At 40.7% G+C, this 24,167-nt stretch overlaps 2 protein-coding genes and 2 long non-coding RNA genes across 5 annotated transcripts; 2 read left to right on the top strand and 2 right to left on the bottom strand.

Moving 5' to 3' along the window:
- Window positions 1-7,178: 7,178 nt before the first annotated feature.
- Window positions 7,179-8,288, bottom strand: LOC307028172. The gene is made up of 2 exons (XR_013804862.1): window positions 8,091-8,288; window positions 7,179-7,241 (listed from the first exon to the last, which is right to left on the bottom strand). It is a non-coding gene; the product is annotated as an uncharacterized lncRNA (long non-coding RNA).
- A 114-nt stretch (window positions 8,289-8,402) lies between these two features.
- LOC307029587 (uncharacterized protein) lies at window positions 8,403-11,484 on the top strand (the record flags this gene model as incomplete). The annotated part of the gene is made up of 6 exons (XM_079665668.1): window positions 8,403-8,603; window positions 9,142-9,217; window positions 9,566-9,761; window positions 9,944-10,145; window positions 10,344-10,424; window positions 10,661-11,484. 6 exons carry the CDS (start codon window positions 8,403-8,405, stop codon window positions 10,682-10,684), a joined length of 780 nt encoding a protein of 259 aa, XP_079521794.1. The 3' UTR covers window positions 10,685-11,484.
- A 6-nt stretch (window positions 11,485-11,490) lies between these two features.
- LOC307030019 (G2/M phase-specific E3 ubiquitin-protein ligase-like) lies at window positions 11,491-14,061 on the top strand. Its single transcript, XM_079666253.1, has 6 exons — window positions 11,491-11,552; window positions 11,642-11,804; window positions 11,966-12,069; window positions 12,228-12,372; window positions 13,268-13,394; window positions 13,702-14,061. The coding sequence occupies exons 2-5, from the start codon at window positions 11,658-11,660 to the stop codon at window positions 13,376-13,378; spliced, it is 507 nt and encodes a 168-aa protein (XP_079522379.1). The 5' UTR covers window positions 11,491-11,552; window positions 11,642-11,657; the 3' UTR covers window positions 13,379-13,394; window positions 13,702-14,061.
- A 34-nt stretch (window positions 14,062-14,095) lies between these two features.
- On the bottom strand, window positions 14,096-23,675 carry LOC307029496. 2 transcript variants are annotated; one of them, XR_013805352.1, is made up of 8 exons: window positions 22,608-23,675; window positions 19,825-22,069; window positions 18,581-19,251; window positions 18,416-18,461; window positions 17,932-18,023; window positions 17,715-17,825; window positions 16,916-17,566; window positions 14,096-14,678 (listed from the first exon to the last, which is right to left on the bottom strand). It is a non-coding gene; the product is annotated as an uncharacterized lncRNA (long non-coding RNA). The 2 variants fall into 2 exon arrangements; XR_013805351.1 differs by having other exon boundaries at window positions 19,825-23,675.
- Between the last annotated feature and the right edge of the window lie 492 nt (window positions 23,676-24,167).

Here is a 24,167-nt window from a genome sequence, read left to right as displayed (position 1 = left end):
TCCAGGATTAACCCCAAGCAGAGCTTTGAGCCACGTCTTGTTTAAGTATTTTTGTTGTTCATGCTCCTAGTGTTTTTCCTCTTTAAGAGTGATTTTGTTTTTGTACCACTATCGTTGAGCTTTGGTTTGAATAAAACCTTTTTTTTGTTAAATTCTGTGAGTTGTGCATTTGAGTTCATACCCGTTTAATCAGTCGTAACAGGGGGTTTGCGCTCTCTCCAGTTACACATGCTGGCACGCAAACTGATCTTGTGGAGCTGCGGCCGTCTCCTCTCTCTGAGAGCGACGCACGTACCGGGTGTGATGAACCTCGGGGCAGACCTGCTGTCCAGAGGTGTGCCACTGTATGCAGACTGGACTCTACATCCAATGGTTGTGAGCCAGCTGTGGGTGCGTTACGGCCGAGCCGCGGTAGATCTGTTCGCATCAAAAGAAAATGCTCACTGTCAGCTTTTCTTTTCAATGCGCGATCAAAACGCACCATTAGGCGTGGACGCGCTCGCGCACATTTGGCCTCCGGTCCTCCTGTACGCGTTTCCACCCCTGGCGCTGATACCCCCAACTCTGGCCAGAGTGAGGGAACGGCGACACACAATAATCCTGATAGCTCCGCACTGGCCTGCAATGTACTGGCTGGCGGAGATATATCAGCTGCTGTGCGGTCAGCCGTGGCAGCTCCCCCTACGCAGAGACATACTGTCTCAGGCGGGGGGGACGATCTTTCACCCACACCCGGAGCGCATGGCCCTATGGGCCTGGCCCGTGAGTGGTATAATCTGAATGCAGTGGGTCTCCCGCAGAAGGTGATAAACACTATTCAGAGTGCGAGAGCTTCCTCCACTAGGTGTCTTTATGACTGTAAGTGGAGGGTGTTTGAGGACTGGTGCCTTCAAAAAGGGCACACCTCTTTTCAATGCCCTGTGGGAGTGATTTTATCATTTCTACAGGACCTAATTGATAAACACAGAGCTTTCTCCATGATCAAAGTCTACTTGGCTGCTATTGCTGCATGCCACGTGGGTTTTGAGGGTAAGACGGCCGGCCAACATCGTCTGGTCTGCCGTTTTAAGAAGGGAGCTCGCAGGCTCCTTCCTGTTTCCAGGTCACTGGTGCCCTTATGGGACTTGACAGTGGTTTTAGATGGGCTCACTCGAGCCCCATTTGAACCCCTGGAAGAAGCTGACATGAAGCACCTGTCACTCAAGACAGTGCTGTTACTGGCCCTGGCATCCGCCAAGCGAGTCAGTGACATTCATGCGCTATCTGTACATCCTTCATGCACTCAGTTCGCCCGAGGGTTAACGAGAGTGTTGCTGAAGCCCAACCCTGCCTTTATACCTAAGGTGGTTGGTTCATGTACCCCCATTGACATTGAGGCATTTCCTCCGCCGCTGTGTCCCTCCGGGGAACAGCAGCCGAATTTGCTATGTCCAGTCCAGTCCGTTTACGCACTTATATGGACAGATCAAAAGAGTTTCGTCATAATGACCAACTCTTTGTGTCCTGGGCTAACCCTCAGAAGGGCAAGCCTGTTACTAAGCAATGGCTCTCTAACTGGATTGTGGAGGCAATTGCTTTGGCTTACACGAGTCAGGGTCTGCAGGCACCTTCGGGTTTGCGTGCTCATTCGACTCGTGGTCTGGCTACATCCTGGGCTTTGTTCAGGGGTGTTTCCATCCAAGACATTTGTGCAGCGGCGAGCTGGTCCTCGCCGCTCACTTTTGTCCGCTTTTACAGATTAGACGTCTCTGCTCCCAGTGTGGCCCATGCAGTGCTGGGCCCCCTGCTGAGTTAGAGCTCTAACTGTTCAATTCTGGTTGGGTTTGGTGATTTTCGAGATAAGCTCGTCTGGCAATACGGGAGCTACAATATCCCATAGTGAGACATCGAACGGAGTGTTACGAATGAGAACTATAGGTTACTTACGTAACCCCAGTTAACATGAAGTGAGATGTCTCACCAGACGGCACTCCTTGCTATGGTGAAGCGAGAAAAGGTGCTTATTTTGAATGATGCATGCGACGTAGCGCAAGCTACTTATAGGGGGTGGATTCCCTGACGCTGACGTCAAGATCACCAGCCAATCAGGATTGGCGTAATGAGATTGATGCTTCTGTTTGCTCCGCGATGAGGCGCATCCCATAGTGAGACATCTCACTTCATGTTACTCTGAGAACTGGGGTTACGTAAGTAACCTATAGTTTTCAAAGTGTGAGGCGCGCCTCCCCTGGGGGGCGCCAGAGAGCTTCAGGGGAGGCGCAGTGTGAGACACAAGAGAACGAGAAAAAGACGAGTAAAGTGACACTTGCCCACTTGTGGCTGTCTGTGGAGACCGAGTTCCCCCACCTCGCCAAAAAGGCTGTAAAAGTGCTCATTCCCTTCACCTCCACCTACCTGTGTGAGTGCAGGTTTTCCGCATTGACTTTGATCAAAAGCAAGTACCGGTAAAGGCTGCAGCCAGAGTATGATCTGCGTTTATTCCTGTGTGCATCAAAGACGCAGACTCATTGTTCCCACTAAAGTAGGGGTGAGTGTAATAAGGAGGCAAAGTTGACGTTCAGTGTGTTGCCGGGAGCATATAAGGATTTATCCACCATGTTGAAAATGTTAAAAAAAAAATGTCTTGAGAACACGGCGTGCGGAAATATACGGGTCGTGCTGCAGCTAGATGTGCCTGTCCTCTGTAAGAAGGTGTCGGCGACTGACATGCAAGGAAGAACGGCTGTCCACAGGCTGTTCCAACTTTAACAAATGTATTAACTTCCAGGGTAGTGAATTGAACATGCAATTGTAATTGGGTGTGTGGTATATTTTCATGCACGGACACGCATGTTCCACAACACACAAACTGAACAACACTCAATTTTCCGATCGCTACCAGTGTCCTTGCGATCTTGTTATAATAACAAGTGCTCCTTACTGATGCAATATGGTTGAGACCATTCGGGCTTATTCTAGAGGGGTGCAAGGAATAGTCCAAGTAGTGGGGGAGTTTTATACAATATGTTTAAAACATAAAAATAAAAAGGTTTTAAAAAGTTATTGTTTAATGTTTTAAGGGGGTGACGCTACTCAGCCAATCAAATCGGTGCAGTCAGCACGATAGATTCAAACACACACACAAACACGAGACAAGAGGAGAGAAACAGTCGGAGTAATTTCAAATGGCGGAAGGTAGACAGCGAAAACAGAGCATTTAATTACATTTTCTCTTACTTGACCTCTTTGAAATGCAATTGAATATCCCTGCATTATAGCAACAACAACAATAATAATAATAATAATAACAGCAATAATAATTGGGAGGGGGGGCGCGGCTGTTGTAATGTTCTCTGAGGGGAGGCTCACCTACCCACACTTTGAAAACCCCTGTGTTATGTGCTGCTGAAGGGTATCTCTACATATTTATCATTATTAATTTTATTTAAATATATAGTGTAAAATAAAGTGCTTACACTTTATGAAGGTAGATATGGTGCAAAATGCGAGAGCGTGTAAAACCTGATGTGAGCACTTGCAGAAGGAAAATCTGAGCTTGTGTAGCCTACATACATTTACACTTGTATAAAATATCCACTTAACTGTGAACCAAATTTGAAGTCACAGAAGAAAAAAAAAAGTTTTGTAGCTTGTAGAAAAAAAATTAACTTAGTGATGAAATGTTCACTTGCAGAAAAATACATATTTTTTAAATATATTTCCATTACAACTGCAAGTTGGTTATTACAACCTCTCTAATCAGTCATTACCATACTATGGCGGCAAATCTCTGTCATAAATCGCGAGGGCATATGAGATCCACGCCAGCACAATTCAAGCAGCCGCGGACATATATTATTTTCGCGAGCACTAAAACGGCACTCGCGCGAGAGCAATATTGAAGCCTGCAGGGGAGAAACATGCCTTGAGCATGTGCATCATCTACATGAGCTCTCCTTGGTCTCCTGCGCTCTCGCGAGCAATTCCTGTTCTTCTGCTCGTGAAACTCTGGCCTGCTCTCGCGCGTTGAGAAATGTTAGGAAGTGAGCGTACCCAGTGGTCAAGTTGTAAAAAAAAGCCAGGGGGGATGGTGGATCTGCATGCCCCCCCCCCCCCCCCCCCCCGGAGATTAAAAACAAAAACTAACCTGCAATTCAGGGTAGTTGAGTAGACTGGATATATGTTTGGTGCTGACTGCCTTAAGGGCCCTTAATTTGATCTGATGACAGCGCATTTGGTGGGAGACCAACGTTGTACCGTTTTGATTAGTGTTTAAGCACAAAGATAATTATTATATTCTATTACTGTAAAACAACTTGCATGCTATGGATATATTACGTGTCAGATACTCCTGTCATTGATCTTGACCAAGGCACCTCAGAATTAGAGTTGGTCCCATGGCTACCACTGCTCCTACATAGTTAGGGTAAATGCAGAGGACACATTTTCCCACTGGGTGCAAGTGCAACTTCAACTTCAACTTCACACTCACAATACCTATAAATCTACTGGGAATTCATCCATTAAATGTTGAAACAAAACCTCACAAAACATCGAACATGAATCCTCTCTAGTCAAGTCCATTTTAATTCAAGTGCAAGAACATGGATTAAACAAATATACTATTTACAAAATCTGAAAATAATACATATAATATGATATACAAATACAAATAAACAGTTTTATTCAATGGCTACCAACCCAATTCTCCCCTATACTGTAGTATCTCATAGGATCTTCCAAAGAGTTTCATAATCATGTTTTTTAATGACAACTTTCCGGGCTCTTGCTCTCAGATCATTAGCCAAGCTATGACTTTGAAGCCAAGACTTGACATAAACTTCTGGTTTGAACATTTGTAGTGGAGGGCCAACACACTTGATGAAAAGCAAGGCTGACATACTTTTTACCTCTAGCGTGCTTCTAGTTGTGGTTAAAATGTTCATCTGACTGAACCCACGCTCACACTCAGCTGTGGAGATGACCAGTGTGTTCACTGCATGAAGGAGGGGTTTTAGCTCTTCTGGTGCTTGTGGTGTCATTTCATCAACAGTTTTGAGTTTCACCATATCAACATATTCCCTCATTCCTCTCTGAATTTGTCTGCCATCATCAAGCTTGAAAAAGGAGCAGAGTTCCTGTATTTCCTTTTCGGCATAACGAACACCACACACATCTGGCCAGTTTGATGGCTGCAGCACTTTGACATTGTCAAGAAAGCTCTGGTACTCTTCTTTGCTTCTCTGTTTTCCAGGCAGTGATCCCATTCTTGTCTCAATTTTAGCAGCCAAAGCATGAAAAAAATGTTGGTGGTTTATTTCTCTGCTGTGTCTTAAATTATTTGTTAGTGGCACCCCTTTGAATAGCTTCAAACCGATTGCAGTCTGAGCCACTTCTGCCGCTGGTCCAGGCTGCTCTGCCATGGACTTCAACACACGGACCTGCCGACTGAGTATTGCTACAGCCTTGGGGAGCGTCATGTTTCTGTCTTGAAGAGAGAGAGAGAATTCAGACAACTCTTCTAAAGCATCATACATGATTCCAAGATTGTGCACAAAGGTGACATTAGAAAGGCGATCTATTAAACCACTGAACATGCATTTCTCTGTTGAACTTCTTTTAGGATCAACTGAGGCATTGGAAAAGTGCTTGTGGATTGCAGGGTACTGCTGCCATACAGCTTTAATGGTCCTGTAACTGGATGCCACCCATCTAGTGCTGAGAATTCTCCCTATGTTCAGACACTGTAAAGCAAGTTCCTCACAACATTCAGTGAGCTCACGGCGGTTTTTGGCCGATGAATGATAGAGACTGTACACTTTGTCAAAGAAAAACTGGAAGTCATTCATCCCTACAGTTTCTTCAACAGCATCTCCAACACTCAGCTCAAGACGGTGGTTCATGCAGTGCCACACCATTACGTTTGGAAACTTTTCTACGATTTTGGTTGCAACACCTGCTTTACTTCCAAGCATTACAGAAGCTCCATCTGATGCAAAGCAAACAAAGCGTTCACTCAGAATAGCTTCAGAGAAGCCATGATGTGACAGATTTTTCATTAGAGCTTGATAGATTTCACCTGCATTGGTAGCAGAAAGCTCAACTAGATCCAAGAAGAATGTTAGGGGCTCTTCACTCATCCCTAAGCTCGCTCTAATATAAATGATCAATACTGATTTTTTACTGTCAGTTGTAGCTTCATCTATCATAACAGAAAGTTTTGTTCCACTTTGAAGGACCTTTCCAACTACTCTCTTTCGCATTTCATTTGCTATGTGTTGGCTGATTGTTGCACAGGAATAGTCTGAATGTAAAGTTCTTCCCATGTCTAGTCCATTCAAGACTTGCAGATCAATATCGGACGGTAGATCTGTGAAAGGCCTTCCAGATTTCACAATCTTGTAAACTGTACGAAATACCCTATCAGTAGTTAAGAAGTGATCCCTTTGCATTTCAGAAGTCAATGTTTCCAATGTCTTTTCTTTTGCTTTTTCCATGGTTTTCTCAGCTGCTTGGTGATAGTCTGACATTTTATGCTTGTGTATTTTCTTACGAAGAGACTGCAGCTGTGCTGCTCGGTTTGTACCATAGGCTGTAACCTTAACGTTGGACCACTCCTCAGCAATATGCAACTGGCTGCTCCCACCTGTACTTGGCCCAACCACTTTCATTTTCTGGCAGGTTAGGCATTTCCCCTCTTCGAAAAAGAAAAGTGTCTATTTAGAATTATCAAACCTGTTCCTTCTGCAGCTCTAGGCTCCTCTGCTTCTGCCTCCTCCTCTCTTCTTTTTTCTACCACAAAAACATAAAATCTATGTTAAAACCCCACTTGGTAAGATACATTTCCCCTCTTCGAAAAAGAAAAGTGTCTATTTAGAATTATCAAACCTGTTCCTTCTGCAGCTCTAGGCTCCTCTGCTTCTGCCTCCTCCTCTCTTCTTTTTTCTACCACAAAAACATAAAATCTATGTTAAAACCCCACTTGGTAAGATACATTTCCCCTCTTTGAAAAAGAAAAGTGTCTATTTAGAATTATCAAACCTGTTCCTTCTGCAGCTCTAGGCTCCTCTGCTTCTGCCTCCTCCTCTCTTCTTTTTTCTACCACAAAAACATAAAATCTGTTAAAACCCCCCCTTGGTAGGATTAGCTACATTTCCCCCTCTTCGAAAAAGAAAAGTGTCTATTTAGAAATATCAAACCTGTTCCTTCTCCAGCTCTAGTCTCCTCTGCTCTCCTTCCTGCTTCCTCGCCATGATTATCCTCTATATGAAGAAAACAACGGCATTATGGTTTTGTTAGAATGAGCAGACAGTGAAGTAGGCCTACTGTCAAGTTGTGTTTTTTTTTCATATAAAATAAGAGCGATGACATTCAACCACCAGAAGCCGCTATCACACGATTCGGAGGCATGCATCACATTTAAAGCTTTTTAAGTAATACATTTTGGTCGCTCACAGTGACTAAAGGTGCAATTTTCACACTTAATTTATATTATATGATCTCACTAAAATGAATGGAAAGCTTATCAAACAAAGTGCTTAAATCACTAGTGGATACATGATCATCGAATTGATACACAAAATCAGCCTAAAGATCCTCCAGGAACTTTAATTCAAATGGGTTCTTTCGGAACCAGTTTTCATACTGAAGAATCCCAAACTTGGACTATCTACCATCCTTAACTGAACTTCACCGGCTGTTTCAGGAACCGTCAACGACACCTGTTCTTCTCTGTGTTCTTCTGCCCCTGTCGTCTCTGCTTGTACACTAGCTTGCTCTGCCTCATCCTAAATTACATTTAATTGTTTTCCCCGACTGAACATGTCTAGGCTAGTTAAGTGTGTTGCTTATGCGGTCGCCTAAGCAGTAAAGAGCTGTGGGAAACCCTGCGAGATATTCCATGTGAAAAAGAAATCAAATCTGACATTAACTTTGTGAATATAAGAAAGGTCTAACCTGACGTTGGTTACTATAGCAGCTAGTACTAGCTGCCTGGCGTTAGGCTAGTTAACAAGAAAAAAAACGTAAGCTCCCAAACTATAACTCTGTTGTTATCGCCTCTGTCCAGAGATTACACATTTGGTGACATATCAAAAGTATTCTTGACTTACCTTCAGTGGTACTTTTTGTCCTCTTAAAGCCGAAGTAGTCCCTCAGGTCAAGCTGTCCTTGTCGCTTACTGGCCATGATGCTTGCACAGGCTGCGCTGCTATCGTTGACGCTGACTGACTTGACATCAATTTCGTGATCGTGATATGTGCACGAGCCCCTCGTCCACAGTATTTTAGCGGCTAAAATAATGTGGACGAGGGGCACGTGACGTGCACATATAAAATGTTGAAAATTAAACATTGGCAATATTTCCACATTAATTGATCAAATAACAGGGGATGGGAAGGGGGGATTGCCGTTTCATAAGGGGGATGGTTTTGACCATTTTAATACCTAAGGGGGATGCCATCCCCCCCCATCCCCCCTCAACTCGACTACTGAGCGTACCGTGTCCCAGTAACGCCAAATCTAATTGGTTACACCCCTCCTCTTTTATGATTGGCCGTTTTCAAATGAAGGGGGATATCGGAGCGGGAAAGCCCCGCAGAAGAAGAATGGCTGACGACAAGGAGGTACGTACAAAAACTGGTACTTTTAGCTATGCATATATAAATAAATGGTTTAACATAACTATAATTTTATCTGCTTGACGGGCATTTAAGATATTTACATTGCATTATTTACAAGCCACGGTATAAGAAGAAAGTGACACAGCTGTCTGCCCGCAATAATAAAAGTTAGCTAAAGTTAACTGTTAGCAGATCTGGATAAACAAGACGACATGTCTTTGCACTGTGATTGTGACAATCAATTTGACTATTTCTTCTTTGTGTCTGTTTTAGATAGATAGATAGATAGATAGATAGATAGATAGATAGATAGATACTTTATTTGTCATTGTAACAAGTACAGCGAAATTACATCGACTCAAAGTCAAAGTGCCAGTGCGCAACAACAAGACAATAATTTAAAAACAGCAGGACAGTATAGACAGTATAGGAAGACATGATCCATTTACACTTGAAGCGTTATTCGTCTAAAGTGTTCATTTATGTGCATTGTCCCTATTGAAATAAATGATTAAATGAAAAATGCTATCTATTTTAACAGATAGAGTTACAACATGCTGCCAGGCGTGTCGTTGAGTTGCTGAGAAGTGCCTTGGCTGAACCAACTTCTCAAAATCGTAAGTGAAACTAGGGGGAAATCACTTGTCTTCACAGATTCATCTAATGGTCAGTCGTTTACAAAAAATTACAGCTGCAGTCTTGGCCGGCGGAAGCACGCCGAGGTGTTTCAGTGACAGTTTTCCCAACCTATATTAAAACCAGAGTGAAAAACTGAATTTCCCCATGGGGGATAATTAAAGGTTCATCTTCTTCTTGTTCTTCTTCTATTTATTTTTCAGGGCTTGTGACTATCTGGGTAATGTTTAATTAATTAAGCCTTTATATATTCTAACTACTTTACGTATTTAGTACTCAGTTTATTTAGATTCTAGGGAATCATAGACATCTTTAAATTGTGTTCACAGATGAAGTACAGGTTCAGGGAGAGCAGGTGGAGGTGGGCAACAGACAGCCTACTATACAGGGACAGCAGCAGTCTGCTCTTGGCAACAGGCAGCAGGCTGGGACAAGGCAGCGTCAGGCAGTCCAGGGTCAGAAGCAACAAAGGACCCCTGGCTTTCCTTCTACAGCAGGAAATACAGTGGACCAAAATATGGCCAGGTTTGGATCCGTTAGGAAATAAAGATAGTTCTGAACTGAATTGCCATTGTAATAACTCGGCAATTGACTATAATTCAGGGTATTTTTTCATAGAAATTAACGCTCTTCGGATTGTTTAGAATGAATATATTGAATAACAGCTTCTTAAATGCCTCTCTTACACATTGTTTTCAACTCCTCAGGGCTTTCCCCGGCCTATTCAAATCGGGTAAAAGTTATACCCCATCTCCCAAAAGAAGGGCTGTTAGGTCAACCCCAATCCAGTTCTTTCTGCTCAATAAGAGCACAGAAAGAACACCAAAGTCATCGGATGAAATGGTCCTTCTCCAGGCTGGACTTGGCAGGAGGACTCTCAATATCCCCGAAAATGCTGACCACTCCCAGGTAAGATAGAACAAATAATAAGGGAAGGAGTCAAGATAATATAAGAAGCACTTTATTGATCCCAATTTGGGGACATTTTTTATGTATTACTGTAGTTTCCCAATCCACTGAAGTACTACTGGTCACAAATCAGCTTCAACAGTGGTGACATGTGTGGAGGGTTATAGTTCTAACTGCACACTTGTTTTGCTCTTCCAGCATAGATATCCTATATACTTATGGAATCATATTCCAAAAGGGTACCATTGGAAGGGGCCTGGATGCTACATAAAGCTGCTGGTAAGATACAATCTCCCTTATTAAATTCAACTGTGGTCTAGTATTTCTGCAGTTAAATCCTATTTATACCCTCTATCTTCTCCTACAATAGCTGCTCTTATAATAGCTCATTAATGCCCTTGATGGTTAGCATATTTAGCTACCCTCTTGTTTTTAGCAATCTTGTTAAAATCAACTGCCTCCCCTAGAACATTCTGTGCATTAAATAACATCAACTTGTTTGTATTCCCACATAGGAGGATCAGGTCAGCGGAAATTAAGTGTTTTGGCACCTGAGGCAGAGGGTTACACGGGGGCCTAACTTGCCAAAGCTTTAGGTGGAAAAGGCTGTCTATATAATTCCCATCCAGGACACTTTGGACACCTCCCCCTTGCCCTACTCATCGAAGGAGTTCGAAAATATGCCAAAAGCCAGATGTGCCACGTGTCATCTAAGCATGCCTGTCCAGCTGTTGGCTTTACATGCACAAGAGTGTGAACCAAGCAGCTGTTCTGACTGCTTGGATCTGGAACCGGTAATGTTATTCCACAAATAACTATGCAGGATCATTATCATCCTGAATCAACAGCTTTTTTAACTGGTTACGATTTTCAGGATCTGGACCCAGATTGTAAGAAATGTAAGCTCACTAATATTGTAGGTGTTTGTTTCTAAACAATTTTCATTGTATGTGTCATTAATTGGCAGTCTTTCTACATTTTATTATAGGTTTCTCCAAGTGTGCTCCCGTGTAGGACCTCCTGCTCTAAAATCGATATTAAGGTAAAATCAGGGCATTATTTATCAATTACATTATTGCAGATGATGAAGGTTTCTGCGTCTCAGTAATTCACTTGAATATTTGCTCTGCTTTTCTGTATTTTTAAAGGTGGCCTGTCCATTGTGCTCAGAGTTATTTCCTGAATATTTGGTTGAAATACATGCCAGCACTTGTAGAGAAAGGGTTTTTTTTCTCCTATTATGCACATTCTTTATATATATTTTTTTCTTGCAGTGTTAGATATTGTAAACCATGATTAAGGCATGCCCCATTGAAATGTTTTTTCCCTCATCAGTACATTGCAGGGAGGGAGTACAGGGAAAACCCCCAAGTACTCAATTACTGACTACCACAAAGAGCATTTCAAGTATGTAGAATTGTGTTCTGCAATGTCTTTTCGATGTTTATTTCATTTATTAATAATGTCTATGCATTGATTAAACTTTGTTAATGCAGGACAGCTGGAGAGATTATGGCATTCAGTATAGTACAAGGTGGTCCTCCACCTAACTTTTTCAGAGAGTGGTGCTTTGGATACATATCCACTGGGGAGATTGATAGAGATTCCATTTCCAAGGAAGATGTGACTGATCCAGAGCTCAGCCAGCTTATGGAAGAGGTAATATTTGTCTTCTCCTCAGATACTCCTTCATATAACATGACGTTTGTTTTAGTATGGTTGACACACACACCTCTTTGTAGTGTGAATATTTTCTAATTCTTAAAATAAGCTAAGGCTCCCATGACTTACTGTGTGATACTGTTTTTCTAATTGCAAAGGTTGAGATAGCTGAACCTGAAGCTATGTACGACCTTCTGGATCGGATAACAGCATGCGGGTACAGTGGTCCTGCAACGTGGGAGAGGAAGGAAGACATAATAAAGTATATACATATGCTAAGTGATTTAACCCATAACAACCCATGTTTAAAACCAATCAATTATTCCTTTACACTCATACTTTATATTGAGTGTGCAGTCACTCTTTCCCTTTTTTATGTATGATTTTAATTTATTGCTGTTATCTGTTACTGAATTATAGGGCAATTATCTTGCACTCATCGGTCCGCACTCTACCAATGCTGCAGCAGATATGCTCAGGCATGAAGCTGTATGGCTTGTGTGAGATGATAGTACAACAACCACAGCATTTCAGGGATCTGTTCGTCGCTGGCCTTCATGAAAAGGTCAGTATTATGTCTCTAGCTGATTTTACCACTGAATTTCAAACCTTAACCCTTTAACAGCCAGCGCCACCATTTGGTAGAGCACATTTTGTGTCTTGATATCCTGTTGAAAAAATGTTTTAAAAGTTAAACTCTACCTGATTCAGCCATCTCTACCATTTGGTTGACATGTTATGCACAAAACAACCTCTAGATGTCACTGTGGTTAGAACAGAAAGCCATTCAGCTTTCCACTGAGAAAGTTGGCATGCTAAAAAATCACTGCTGAAGAAATCACTCTTTTTGGTCAACTTTTGTAAGGTAACCATATCATTTTTGACATATTTTAATTTCAGAGCACTGACTGAACATAATTAGATAACTTGATGCACAAAAAAAGTTTTAACAAACTAAACTAGCAATATAACTTTTTCAGAGTTTCAGAGATGTTTTCCAATACAATATGGTAAATAGATAGATTCATGGTAATATTACTACATCTTATATTACATTATTACTACATCTATACTGCCTTATGAGTCTCAGAGTGAAAGAGTGATAATAATTTATATAGCAGCTTTCATGCATGGCATACAGCCCAAAGTTGCACACAGATGAGCAAGTTAGGCCAACACAGGATATAGACATTTGCTGTTAGGCCAGTGGTTTCCTGTTAGGCCAATTCAGCATCTACAGTAAGATTAGCACGTTTTTTTTTAATTATGAAAAACACTTAACATTACTTTTTATATCAATATTGATACCTTTTTTTTTTTAAATGTGCTATGTGTGTCCCATTTGATAAAAAAATGCAAACAAATAATTTTTCCATAGTTTTTTTTCTTGGTCTGGCAATTAAAGGGTTAACCTCATCCAACTTTGAGCATACATCATTTTGTTTTTTCCTCTCTCCAAGCCGGATGCTGAATTCCTGATGGGAGCCATATCTCCAGTCTTCAGCGAGCTGGGCTCGCTGCGACGCCAGAGGGAATCGAAGATTGTTAACTTTTTACAAGACTTCATCTAACACATTGAAGAAGAAGGTGATACTACTGCCCTGACATTTTATAAACGTATTTGTTCTTGAATTTTACCCCCGATTACGACAGGCAACTCAATGACAGCTTTGCATACCCTTTTTATTCATGTTTACATGTCTCAGTTTAAACACAACTTTGCATCATGATGGTTGCGATGAAACAATGATAACTAAAGCAGAACTGGCTAATGAGGTTTTCTTCTTCAAAATATCCACATAAAAAAAACAATTTAAAAACAATAGCCATATTTATTGACATTGCTTCGGTGAATATATGCATTTCTTTGTATTCATTTTCAACTTGTTTTTAGAGGAAGAAAAGAGCTTTGTGGTTGAAGAGAGGGGGACCCCTGTGAAGATAACAGAGAGTGATGAAAGAGACTCAAGAGAGACAGAGTCTACAGGTGAAGCGGCAAAAGATGAAGAGGAGATGAAGGAAAAACCCAAGATCACTGTTGGTTGCTTCCTTCAATGGCTTACGGGGCAGGCACACGTCCCCATCACCTCAACAGAGAGAGAGATGTTTAAAATCTTAATTGAGTTCGACCATGATTGCAGCGTGCGCTATGGTACACACACGGTATGCTTTCCCGTAGTGAATGCATGCTCCAACTCCATTACCTTTCCGACAAGGCACCTCGGCTCATATCCAGAGTTCCTGAGCATCATATCACAGGCTGTTATAGGCTGTTATGAGTAGCAGGGAGTTTAGCCGCTCATAAGAGTCATAGAATCAATGTTTTCTGGTTAGGGTTAGACAGTCTTTATTGGACTTTATTTGACAAGGTTTTCATTTGTTCAAGATGAGAATACAGTCAAACTTTCAAGTGACATACTGTTCTAGTCAAAATGTTTTGGAAACAAATGGTGAAGTTGGGGAACCATTATAGTTTTGAGCTGTATTTTGTGTCAATTGTTTCAATTTAATGGAATAAAAACCCAGTCACCAGTTGTGCCAAGTAACTTTACTCTATCCTGAAATCGGCATCATGACTTATTTTACTCTTGGTACTTAAGTAACACTTTGAACACAGGAATTTTACTTTGACCTCATCTGTGTCATTTAAGGGAGCTGTATTTCTTAAGAGCCACATCTTTCAGCTACATACTCACGGCAGAGTAAGTACAGTTCCTTGACCGGAGTGTTTGGGTCAATTTGCTGAAATACTGATTGAAGTTCAGTTGTGTCTTCTGGACTCAAAGGGCAGTCGAATTCGGGGACGACAATCCCTGCATCCTCTTCTTCTCCATCGTGGTCAGCAGCAATTTCCCAGTCAACATCTGGCTCCTAATAACAATAACAGAGGTTTTGAACACTTTGGTGAAATAAATGTCTTATAAACAATGTGGAACAATGACATCAAGTAATAGTTTGTGTTATTTTTGCAGTTAAAATAACACAAACTGTGCCCAGAAAATGGTCATGCCAAGAGTAGGGAAAGAAAGTAATCTTTTGACAATGTATATTACACAAAGTAAATGGTAAGTAATTACTATTGTGGGATTGCCCACAGTACTGAGTATGTAAGTCGCTTTGGATAAAAGCGTCTAACAAGTGACATGTAATGTAATACTGAAACGAGATCAATACCTCTGGGCTCTCCGGCTGATCAATGTTTGTCTGCATCAGTCCAAGTTGCCATAACTTAGACCAGAGGTGCCCAGTACGTCGACCGCGGTCGACCGCGGGGGCAATGCTGGTAGATCGCGAGTCATTCATAAAAATAAAAAAATCCAGCTCCGTTAAAATAGACAAAACAGCTTTTGAGTCCTCCTCCCTTGGCCTCCCTGCCACTTAATTCAGGAGTTTACTTGATTGACAGAAAAAACGACCTATTGCTTTCCAGTCTGTTAACCCAGAATGCAAAGCGATACAAAATCAGTCAAGTGCCGGGAGAGACAAACAACAAAATGAGTGCAGGAACGAGCAAAAAGCTAAAGACATACCACTTCCACACAGAATGGGAGGGAGAATCTTTTTTTGTGATGTCACATTCAAAGGTTATTTGCCTTATTTGTAAAGCAAGCGTCGCTCTGCCAAAGAAAGGTAACGTGGAGAGGCATTATCGGAGTGTTCACAAGGCATATGACAGCGACTTCCCTCCGAGTAGCGAGTTGAGAAAGAGAAAGGTCATGTATTATTGCTACACAAACATTATCTCTTTGTCTTAGTGTCGCCAACTCGTTTCTAACATGCAAAAAGACAAACAAATGCGTCTATGGTCGTGTATTTTCTATCTTTCCAATCCAGAAGAGATCTCTCTCTCCCCCGTCTGTTTGCAAGGGGGCGGGGCAGTTTACACACACGCAGCTGCTACATGCAGCAACACACGGAGGAGATGGTGGAGAGAAGCGCTCCAAGGTGTGGTTACATGTTACCCGTCTTGAGGTGGACAATGCTCGTCACCAAAAGTGTTTAGCATGTAAGGGCGGTAACACGAGCAATTTGTCTAAACATTTAGCAAAAGTGCACCACATTCAGACGGAGGAATGCCCGGGTTCGACTGTCTTTCTCGTAGCTCTGTAGCCCCATCCACGAGTAACGTTTCCACGTCAGGTGTTATGTATGCTAGCAGCAACACACGGAGTTAACTACATTATACAAACATGGGTTAATGATTAGAGGTAACTGAGTTATTTATTTTGTTAAAGTTTCAGCTATTCTGTTTACAGTTCTGTCATCACATTATTTAATACGATTTGTTAAAACATTGTTGTTTCTTTTGATGTGAAATATTATTTATTTAATTCAAATAAAAAGCAATGTTAATTTTGTTCACAATTTGTTCAGTTAATTTAATAATATATGTATTTTTGAATCAGGTATTCATCTTTATTGTCTTCATTGTTAGTTTCCACATGCCTAAAACAACCTCAAACTAAATCTAAAAGTTGATGGCTAAATAAGAGCGTTTGAGAAATTGTGCAAAGCACACAGCAGTAGTCCGAATAGTCGATTGATCGTTTCATTAATCTATAGATTAATCGATCATCAAATTAGTCGTTTGTTGCAGCCCTATTGTAGTTATCCCATGTAAAAATAAAACGTGTTATTCAGCAACCCTTGCAATTTGGGATTTTATTTTTGGTTGGTAGACCTCGGTTAGCTGGTCATTTCAAAAGTAGCTCACCAGCCAAAAAAGTGTGGGCAACCCTGACTTAGACCCTACAGAAAAACGCGGGCAAAAATCCTTGATTATGTGGGCTAAATTCCTTGATTATGCGGGCTAAAATCCTTGATTATGCGATTAAACATGCGGGGTTTTTATGTGATTTTATGCGGTGAAATTGCGGGAAGTTGCGAAATATGCTAAATATGCGGGGGAAAAGAATAACAATGTTAAGCCCCTTTACTATTCAATTAAACACATTCAATGTTTATTTATTGTAAAAGCAATTGGGCTATTTTAATCTCACACCCCCCCCCCCCCACACACACACACACACACACACACTTCTCCGCCTCATTCTGTTTTCATTTACTCATTCATTATCTGACCAGCTTCAATCTTGTAGGCTACTCACTTCGTTTCTTGTAGCCCTCGAAAGGGTTTTGGAGGTTGATCCCTCGGTGAATGCGAGTTGAATGGCTTTCTTGTCCGCAGCAGCAGAAAGCATTTTCGAATGTTTGAATGAATCAAAGTGGGTCGTCACTGTCGATTTTCTCTTATGCTCCAACACACAGTTGCACGGGGTGCAGAATAGTTTCCCCCCACTTTTTGCCCGGTCTTTAGTAGAAATGTTCATTGGTAAATGAGCTCTATACAGTGTTGTTTACATTCTGTGATGCGCGAGCTGATGACGTCACGTCAAGACGAGTTAATTTTTTTTCTTCTCAACTTTGTGTGGAAAAATGCGGGGATTATGCGGCCTTTTAAAAATCTGCGCCATTTTGCTGATTATGCGGTAAATTCTGCGATCGCAGAATCGTGTTTTTCTGGAGGGTCTAATAACTGCTCTGGACATTGGTTCCGTTCAGTGCTGAGTGGATGATGGTTCCAGCCTTCTGTAAAAATCCCCAAGTCCATCTGAAGTCGGGGAAGAATGATGTAGTGCACACAGAAGAGGTCGTCTGTTGATGAGATGTCGAGCAGACCATCCTCTTCGAGGGAAAGCAGTATCGCAGAGTACTTGTTGATGACAATGACTCGTACATCACGCCAAAGACGCTCAATCCTATGGATGAAAATACATGGTTTAGGGAAAACCAGTTCAAGTGATCTATTTTCATGCTGGCCTAGCATGGGTTAAGTGCAAGGTGCTTGGTCTACACATCAGATAAGTTCACCTCACTAATTGAGTTACTAAAGATGCTGCAATTTACCTCTGGTTATGAAGACTTTTACCAGAGATGAAGCTTCCACGGTCGGTGCCGCGAACCGAAAACATGAATCTCGCGATCTGTACGTTTTCTACTCCTTGGTCTCCTCTGACCCTGAAATGTACACAGTTCACCAAAGGACTGTCAAAGAAAATACTCATCCAAAAGTGTCACAGTATTGATCTATTTCTCCAAAGAGTGCTTTTTTCTGTGAATTCACCTTAAAGGCACTCCATGTCTTTGTGTTGCCTCTAAGAAGAAGCCATAGGCTGTTGACGCAAGGTTGTTGGTCGAAGCACCCAAGTACATTACCTGCAGAAAAGCAGAGAATATTTAAGAATAGGGCAATTACACACAATAACTACGAAGCATTCTGTTAAACTGTGTATTGTAGGGAAAAAAAGGCAGAGATTAAAGAATTCCTGTTGCAATAGAAATAAGCAAACAATACTGACATACAGTATACTGACTCATAATACTTGTGCAGCAAAAATAGGCAATGCACAAAATCTCCTTTATATCTACTTTGACTTTGCTGCTTCCTTTTTAGTCCATACACTTTCTCCATTTGGACCAAATTCCTTAAGCAAAGCCAGGACACAGCGTTGGGACCTCTTTTGTGGTTTTAAGTAGCTAGTCGTAAACTCGTACAAAAAATACATGTTTGTTTAATGTGTGTCTACTGAAGTGAAATGCAGTCTTACCTTTCTCGAATACCCGTCCACTCCACCAAATAAGACAATGTTATAACTGGAAAACCAAAGAACAAACTGTTATAGCACTCTGGAATTGAAACACTGATTCTCCAAAACTGGGACATTACAAAGAGATTATTTCTTAATTACTTAGCGAAATATAAATACCACTACCGTATCAATTTGTGGTTGGTATCCACGTGCACAAGCGACAGAGGCCCTCACACTGAATATGTTCTCCTCACAACACAGCCCAGACTAGCCAGTCTGGAGAGGATGCCTATGGGATCCACTCGATGCATTGAGGCAACCCTTCTTGTCCATTGTACACGTAGACCAATGGATAACAACCGTCCTTTGACCATTCGGTATCCAGCAGTGGGCATGTCATTCTTGATGGATATGACCACGTTATCCAACTCCTCATCACTGATGGAGCTATACATTTCTGAAACAGATAAGCCAAACTCTCTCATCCTTCTAAAGACTGTGCTGGAAGAAACACCTAGCAGCTTAGCAATGCAAGGCACCGATAGGTTTGTCCCCAACATCTCAACCAACTGCTGCCTCTCAATTTCAAACTTAGGAGGTCCTCTTCGACCAATAACTGATCCCACTGCTGTATTTGAGGCTTCTGAATCTAAATATTGCCTAAGTAGTCCAAACAGCTCTTGAAGAGCTTGGATTATTCCTTGCGGTATGTCAACATGTCTCGAAAGTGCTTGCAGGAGGTACAGCTCCTGGCGACATGCAAACTCCAGCAAATCCAGGTCAAGTGGTGCTCGAATGAGTGCAAGCTCAAACTTCGACAGGAGTCTCTCCAGGATCTGCCGTTTCAGAATATGCTGTGAAGAAAAATAAAGTATTAAATAGTATTTAATTATATTTTTAAGAAATGTGGTAAATCTTTATTGAAACAATTATGTCAAATACAGAATAAGGCACATAAACATCATCATAAACATTCCAAAAAATAAGCTGAGGGCATTTGAACAGAAAAAAAAGAGTTCATTCAGAAATGAAAGTGCCAAGAAACTTCTTGGGCTTTTTTACATTTGCATCATTTTATACTTTTTTTGTATAGTATTATTTATTTGAGAAAGGCAATAAAAACTGGGGACATTTTGAAAAAGCGACATTTTTGAATAAAATATTTTGCTAAAGTAATCAAAATTATTAATTCCAAATTCTGTTTTTGAAAGCTACATTTTATATTATCATATGTCAAGACCGAAAAGTTAATTGGTTCTTATCTTTATAATAGAATTGTTTGAATACTTTTGAAAAATATGTATAAAAATGTATTATCTAAAAAACTCAATCCATTTATAAGTAAGGACGGCTGTTGTGGAATAACCACAGAATACAGAAGCATGCCTTTTATTAAAAATAATCATTAGTAAAGTAAAGTAACTTACGTGAGACGTTTCCACAGCCATATTTCATCACGTTGGAGGTTGGAGGGACTTCCTGGTTTAGGTTTAAATCCAGACAACGGCCAATCATAAAAGAGGAGGGGTGTAACCAATTAGATTTGGCGTTACTGGGACACGGTACGCCCACTTGCTAACATTTCTCCGCGCGCGAGAGCAGGCCAGAGTTTCACGAGCAGAAGAGCAGGAATTGCTCGCGAGAGCGCAGGAGACAAAGGAGAGCTCATGTAGGTGCTGCACATGCTCAAGGCATGTTTCTCCCCTGCAGGCTTCAATATTGCTCTCGCGCGAGTGCCGTTTTAGTGCTCGCGAAAATAATATATGTCCGCGGCTGCTTGACTTGTGATCGCGTGGATCTCATATGCCCTCGCGATTTATGACAGAGATTTGCCGCCATACATTACAACTTGACGAATATGCTCTGTGGCAGTATAAATCGACGAATCTACGGTCTTGACTTTTGCTACACTTCTTGCGATAAATGTGTCGCAAAAGTAATTTTCACCTGTAGATGTGGGGGGACGGAGGGGGGTTGGAGCGAAGGGGCGGAGCTATCAGAACGAGGAGGCTCGGGTGACTGGAGACTGCGGGGCTAACGGTTCGTGTCGCTACCAGTCCGCTGACATGGCGCGTCAATCAACGGTAAGTTTTGCCCATTACTTGCCCAGTATTACTTTGAATATTATTATTATTGTGATTGAGGATTAAATACGCTTTGAAGACCACCGTTTTATATCGTGCAGTTTAGCGGCAAAATAACGTCAGTTAGCCAGCTAACGCTAGCTTTGTTGAGTTTATGCTAGCTAAACAAGTAGTGGCTGTAGTCTACAGCATTAATTAATATATTATAGCCTACTGCTTTGGCACTAACGGTTGATAACCGTTTATGAAAATAAAACCAATTGAACTGTACTGAAATAATGACATGTTGTATAATTGTCTTGGGCTCCTGCTGTGTTTTTATAGCCTTTGTAAATTATCAATGCTATTTTCTATTTTGAATGAAGACTACAGAATCTTAAAATCCCTTGACGTTTGTATGCAATTGTGCTAAATTCAACTCTGGAATCAAGCAAATATTAATATGTTTGCATGATTAGTTATTTATATTTGGCCATCACTTAATTATACGTTTAATACATTTAAGTCAAGCTAAGGTACATGTGATGGTAGCTAGTTAGTGCTCTTACCTGTGAGGCCTCCTCCAAACAGCATAATAACCAGACTGTATCATTAAAACTAAGTACCAGTTCTAGATCCTTGACTTTAGAAAACAATTCAAAAGACAAAATGTATTTAAAGACCAATCTTTATTTGAATGTGCCTCTTAACCTGATATATTAGTTATACAGTAATAGTATTGACAATCTAAAAAAAATTGAGCAACTCAACAGTCAACTTTATGTTTCTTATTGTCTAAATTAGCATTTGTTATTTTCATTTCCCCCCTCTCATATTCAGTGTGGATGGATTGAGACAGCGTGGTGTCCAGAGAGCTGCAGAGACTTCAGGGAGAAACCTCCGTGTGATGGACGTCCTGTCTGTTGGTTTGGAGAGGACTGAGGGTCTTTCCTCTGTGAGGAGGTCCAGGCCTGATGGAGGAGCCCATGCTGGGCAAAGCTGATACCAACTGCACAGGCCTAGTCTGTCACTTTATTTGCCTAATTGTGTTTACTTATACCTTTTAATAGGTTTACACCTTCTGTCCATATGTGCTTTTTATTTAAAACATGTTTGATTAACTTTTGGTTCACATTTCAATAAATTGAATTTGTATTTGCACTCCTTTTGTCCATTATTCTTACCGAAAATGTTAGATTCCACATTCACATCTGAATGAAGATTGGCCCCATTTATTTGTGATGTTGCAAAATCTGCGGTACAAGGTACAGGTGATGTGAAGCTCATAAAGCGAGGCAAATAGAAATAATCAGCTGATTGAGTGTAGATGTGGAATTAGATGCATCCCATCAGCTGACTATGTTTTTCACCACACTTTATAAGCCTGACTATAACCACCCCTTCTCTGAGGTGCAGCGTCACAAACAAATGATGGTCCTGATAGACTACAAAAATATTCGGTGTGCAGATCTTTGTTTTCACAATAAAAGTAGTTTCTTAGTGTACTGGTCTTAAAATCTCATAAAATCAGCTTTTAATTTTCCTCTTGGATGTTCTTCTTGACCCTCAGAGAAGGAGAACATGTCATGTCTTTCAGGCATGTCCTTTCCTAACAAAAATGACAGGAAACATAAAACATTATTGCAGAACAAGTGTGTTATTTATGAAAGTGGTGTGTTTGTGTGTTTAGGGGCTGTAGATATAATTATTTTGTAATTGTAATCCGATTATGAGTGAAAAGTATGAAATTCATCAACATTGAAATATATTTTATTATCAAAATAATATTTGTTACAACACGTAGTGCAACTGTAGAAGCTTGCTCTGTTTTCTCACTGAAAGAATAACTTTTACCACGTTTTTTACAGACAATATTGAGAGATAAATAGTAGCCGTTCTCACTATGTGTTAAATAGCTTTGCTTTCAATACATTAAATTAGAAAGCTGACAAAATCATATTGCTTGTTAACATCTAAATGTAACTTTTTGCATGGAAAAAACCCTCAACTTCACTGATGTGTAGGTGATCTAGTATTTAGTATTGTTTAATGGAATGTATATCAGTGTATTAAAGTCAATACTTCATTTATTTAAACCAATATCTTTCTTGATTCTTTGTACAGTATAAAAAAAAGAGTCTTTGTACCTGAGCTGAAGTTCACTGCTGTGAGGAGTCCAGTTCTGTCACTCTCTCTCTGGTCCAGCCTGTCTGCATCACCTGGACACCTTAAACAAACAGATATATATGTAAAGTACCATGTGTACAAACAATATAACTGATTCTCTTCTGTTGAACATGTTGGATTGTGTATAGTCCGAGTCAGGGTCCTTTTTATTTTACTGTAACTTTGGAAGTTGTGTTACCAACGCTTACTGTTTATTTGATACCAATTTGGTAATGCATTTCATAAAAACAACAAGGTTTGGGTTTGTTCTTCAGATGACTGTGACGTTAACGTGTAAGCTCAATAATGAACTCCAGCTCAACCAACCATATTGTAATATCTAAGTAATCATCTTGAAATATGACATTAATAATTGTAATATACACACATCTTATTGTGAGGTTTATTTCACATACACTACTTTGACGTTAGCTAAATAGAAAATAGCATGGATAATATATAGATACAAAGGCTTTAAAAACACAGCAGGAGCCCAAGACAATTTGAAAGTAGTACTGATTAGTCTTTCCAAATGTGTTAGTGTTATTTAAAAACTAATGCAGTGCCCGTTCGGGGCATGGCCGTTCAGAGCTTGTGCCTGTACTAAGCGGACCGATTGTTTGGCTCCCATAATTGCTGCTTGCAATGTTGTCCGGGGGGAGTACCCGATCGGAGCGCGTAGATTCGTCAAAAATAAAGGTTTAGAAAAATGAATCCCAAAAAATTCTAAATGAAGGATGCACATCATCATGCAATCCGCAAGCCATATCCGAAAGCTTAGGTCGATCTGACAAACAGTCAGATATGCGAGCCACAGACACACACACACACACACGGACATTTCTTGCTTTATAGATAGATAGATAGATAGATAGATAGATGTTCATGCAATTGAAGCGCAAAGCAACCTAATGATACTTTATTTGTTTTCTTGCAGGTCATAATGTATTTTCCTTTTTGTGGACAGCAGCAGGACTCTAAATCAGCCTTTTGCTGTTCATGTGGCAAGGACATCAAATTCCTGTGTGATGTTGATAAAACAGGCACAAGTGGAGGTAATTTTTATCTTTTTATTTTTTGAATTAGGCTTAGGCAATGTACACTCTATATCTTATGAGTATGGGTGAGAACACTGTATGTCTCTGTTCTTTGTCATTGAAGATTGATTGGACTCTTATTTCAAGCAGAGGCTACAGGAAAAAGCACACTGGAGTTATTTCGGACTTTCCGGAGTGTAAAAGAGAAGGAGAGACGAGCAGGTTTTAAGAAAGAAAAAAAACATCAAAATACAACCTGAAGGTTGTGAAGGTACATTTTTTTGCTGAGATATACTAACAATTTGCCGACAGTCCATTCTGTCATGTATTTATAGTGTCACTGAACTAGTTAACAGTCGCCTATTTCATTGTTTCTCTGTAGATTTCAGTAGGCCTTATGAGGCTGAAAGATGGTGTACTGAAGACTGTAAGAGGAACAGTACTTCCCCTTTTGATGCGACCAGAGTCGGATGCGGACGAATTGCAGAGAGCTGCTGAGCAAAA

Source organism: Notothenia rossii (genome assembly GCF_949606895.1).
Source record: "Notothenia rossii genome assembly, chromosome: 2".
Lineage (NCBI taxonomy): Eukaryota > Metazoa > Chordata > Actinopteri > Perciformes > Nototheniidae > Notothenia > Notothenia rossii.
The sequence above is the reverse complement of the archived record's forward strand: the minus strand, read 5'-3'. Positions and strand labels throughout refer to the sequence as shown.

What these genes read in the sequence shown, in the direction of transcription:
- LOC307030019 (XM_079666253.1), top strand. Translation starts at nt 11,658, where the DNA reads ATGGCATTCAGTATAGTACAAGGTGGTCCTCCACCTAACTTTTTCAGA. An exon ending in AGGAAGGAAGACATAATAAA is followed by an intron (nt 12,070 to 12,227) that starts GTATATACATAT and finishes ACTGAATTATAG; the next exon opens with GGCAATTATCTTGCACTCAT. An exon ending in TCGCTGGCCTTCATGAAAAG is followed by an intron (nt 12,373 to 13,267) that starts GTCAGTATTATG and finishes CCTCTCTCCAAG; the next exon opens with CCGGATGCTGAATTCCTGAT.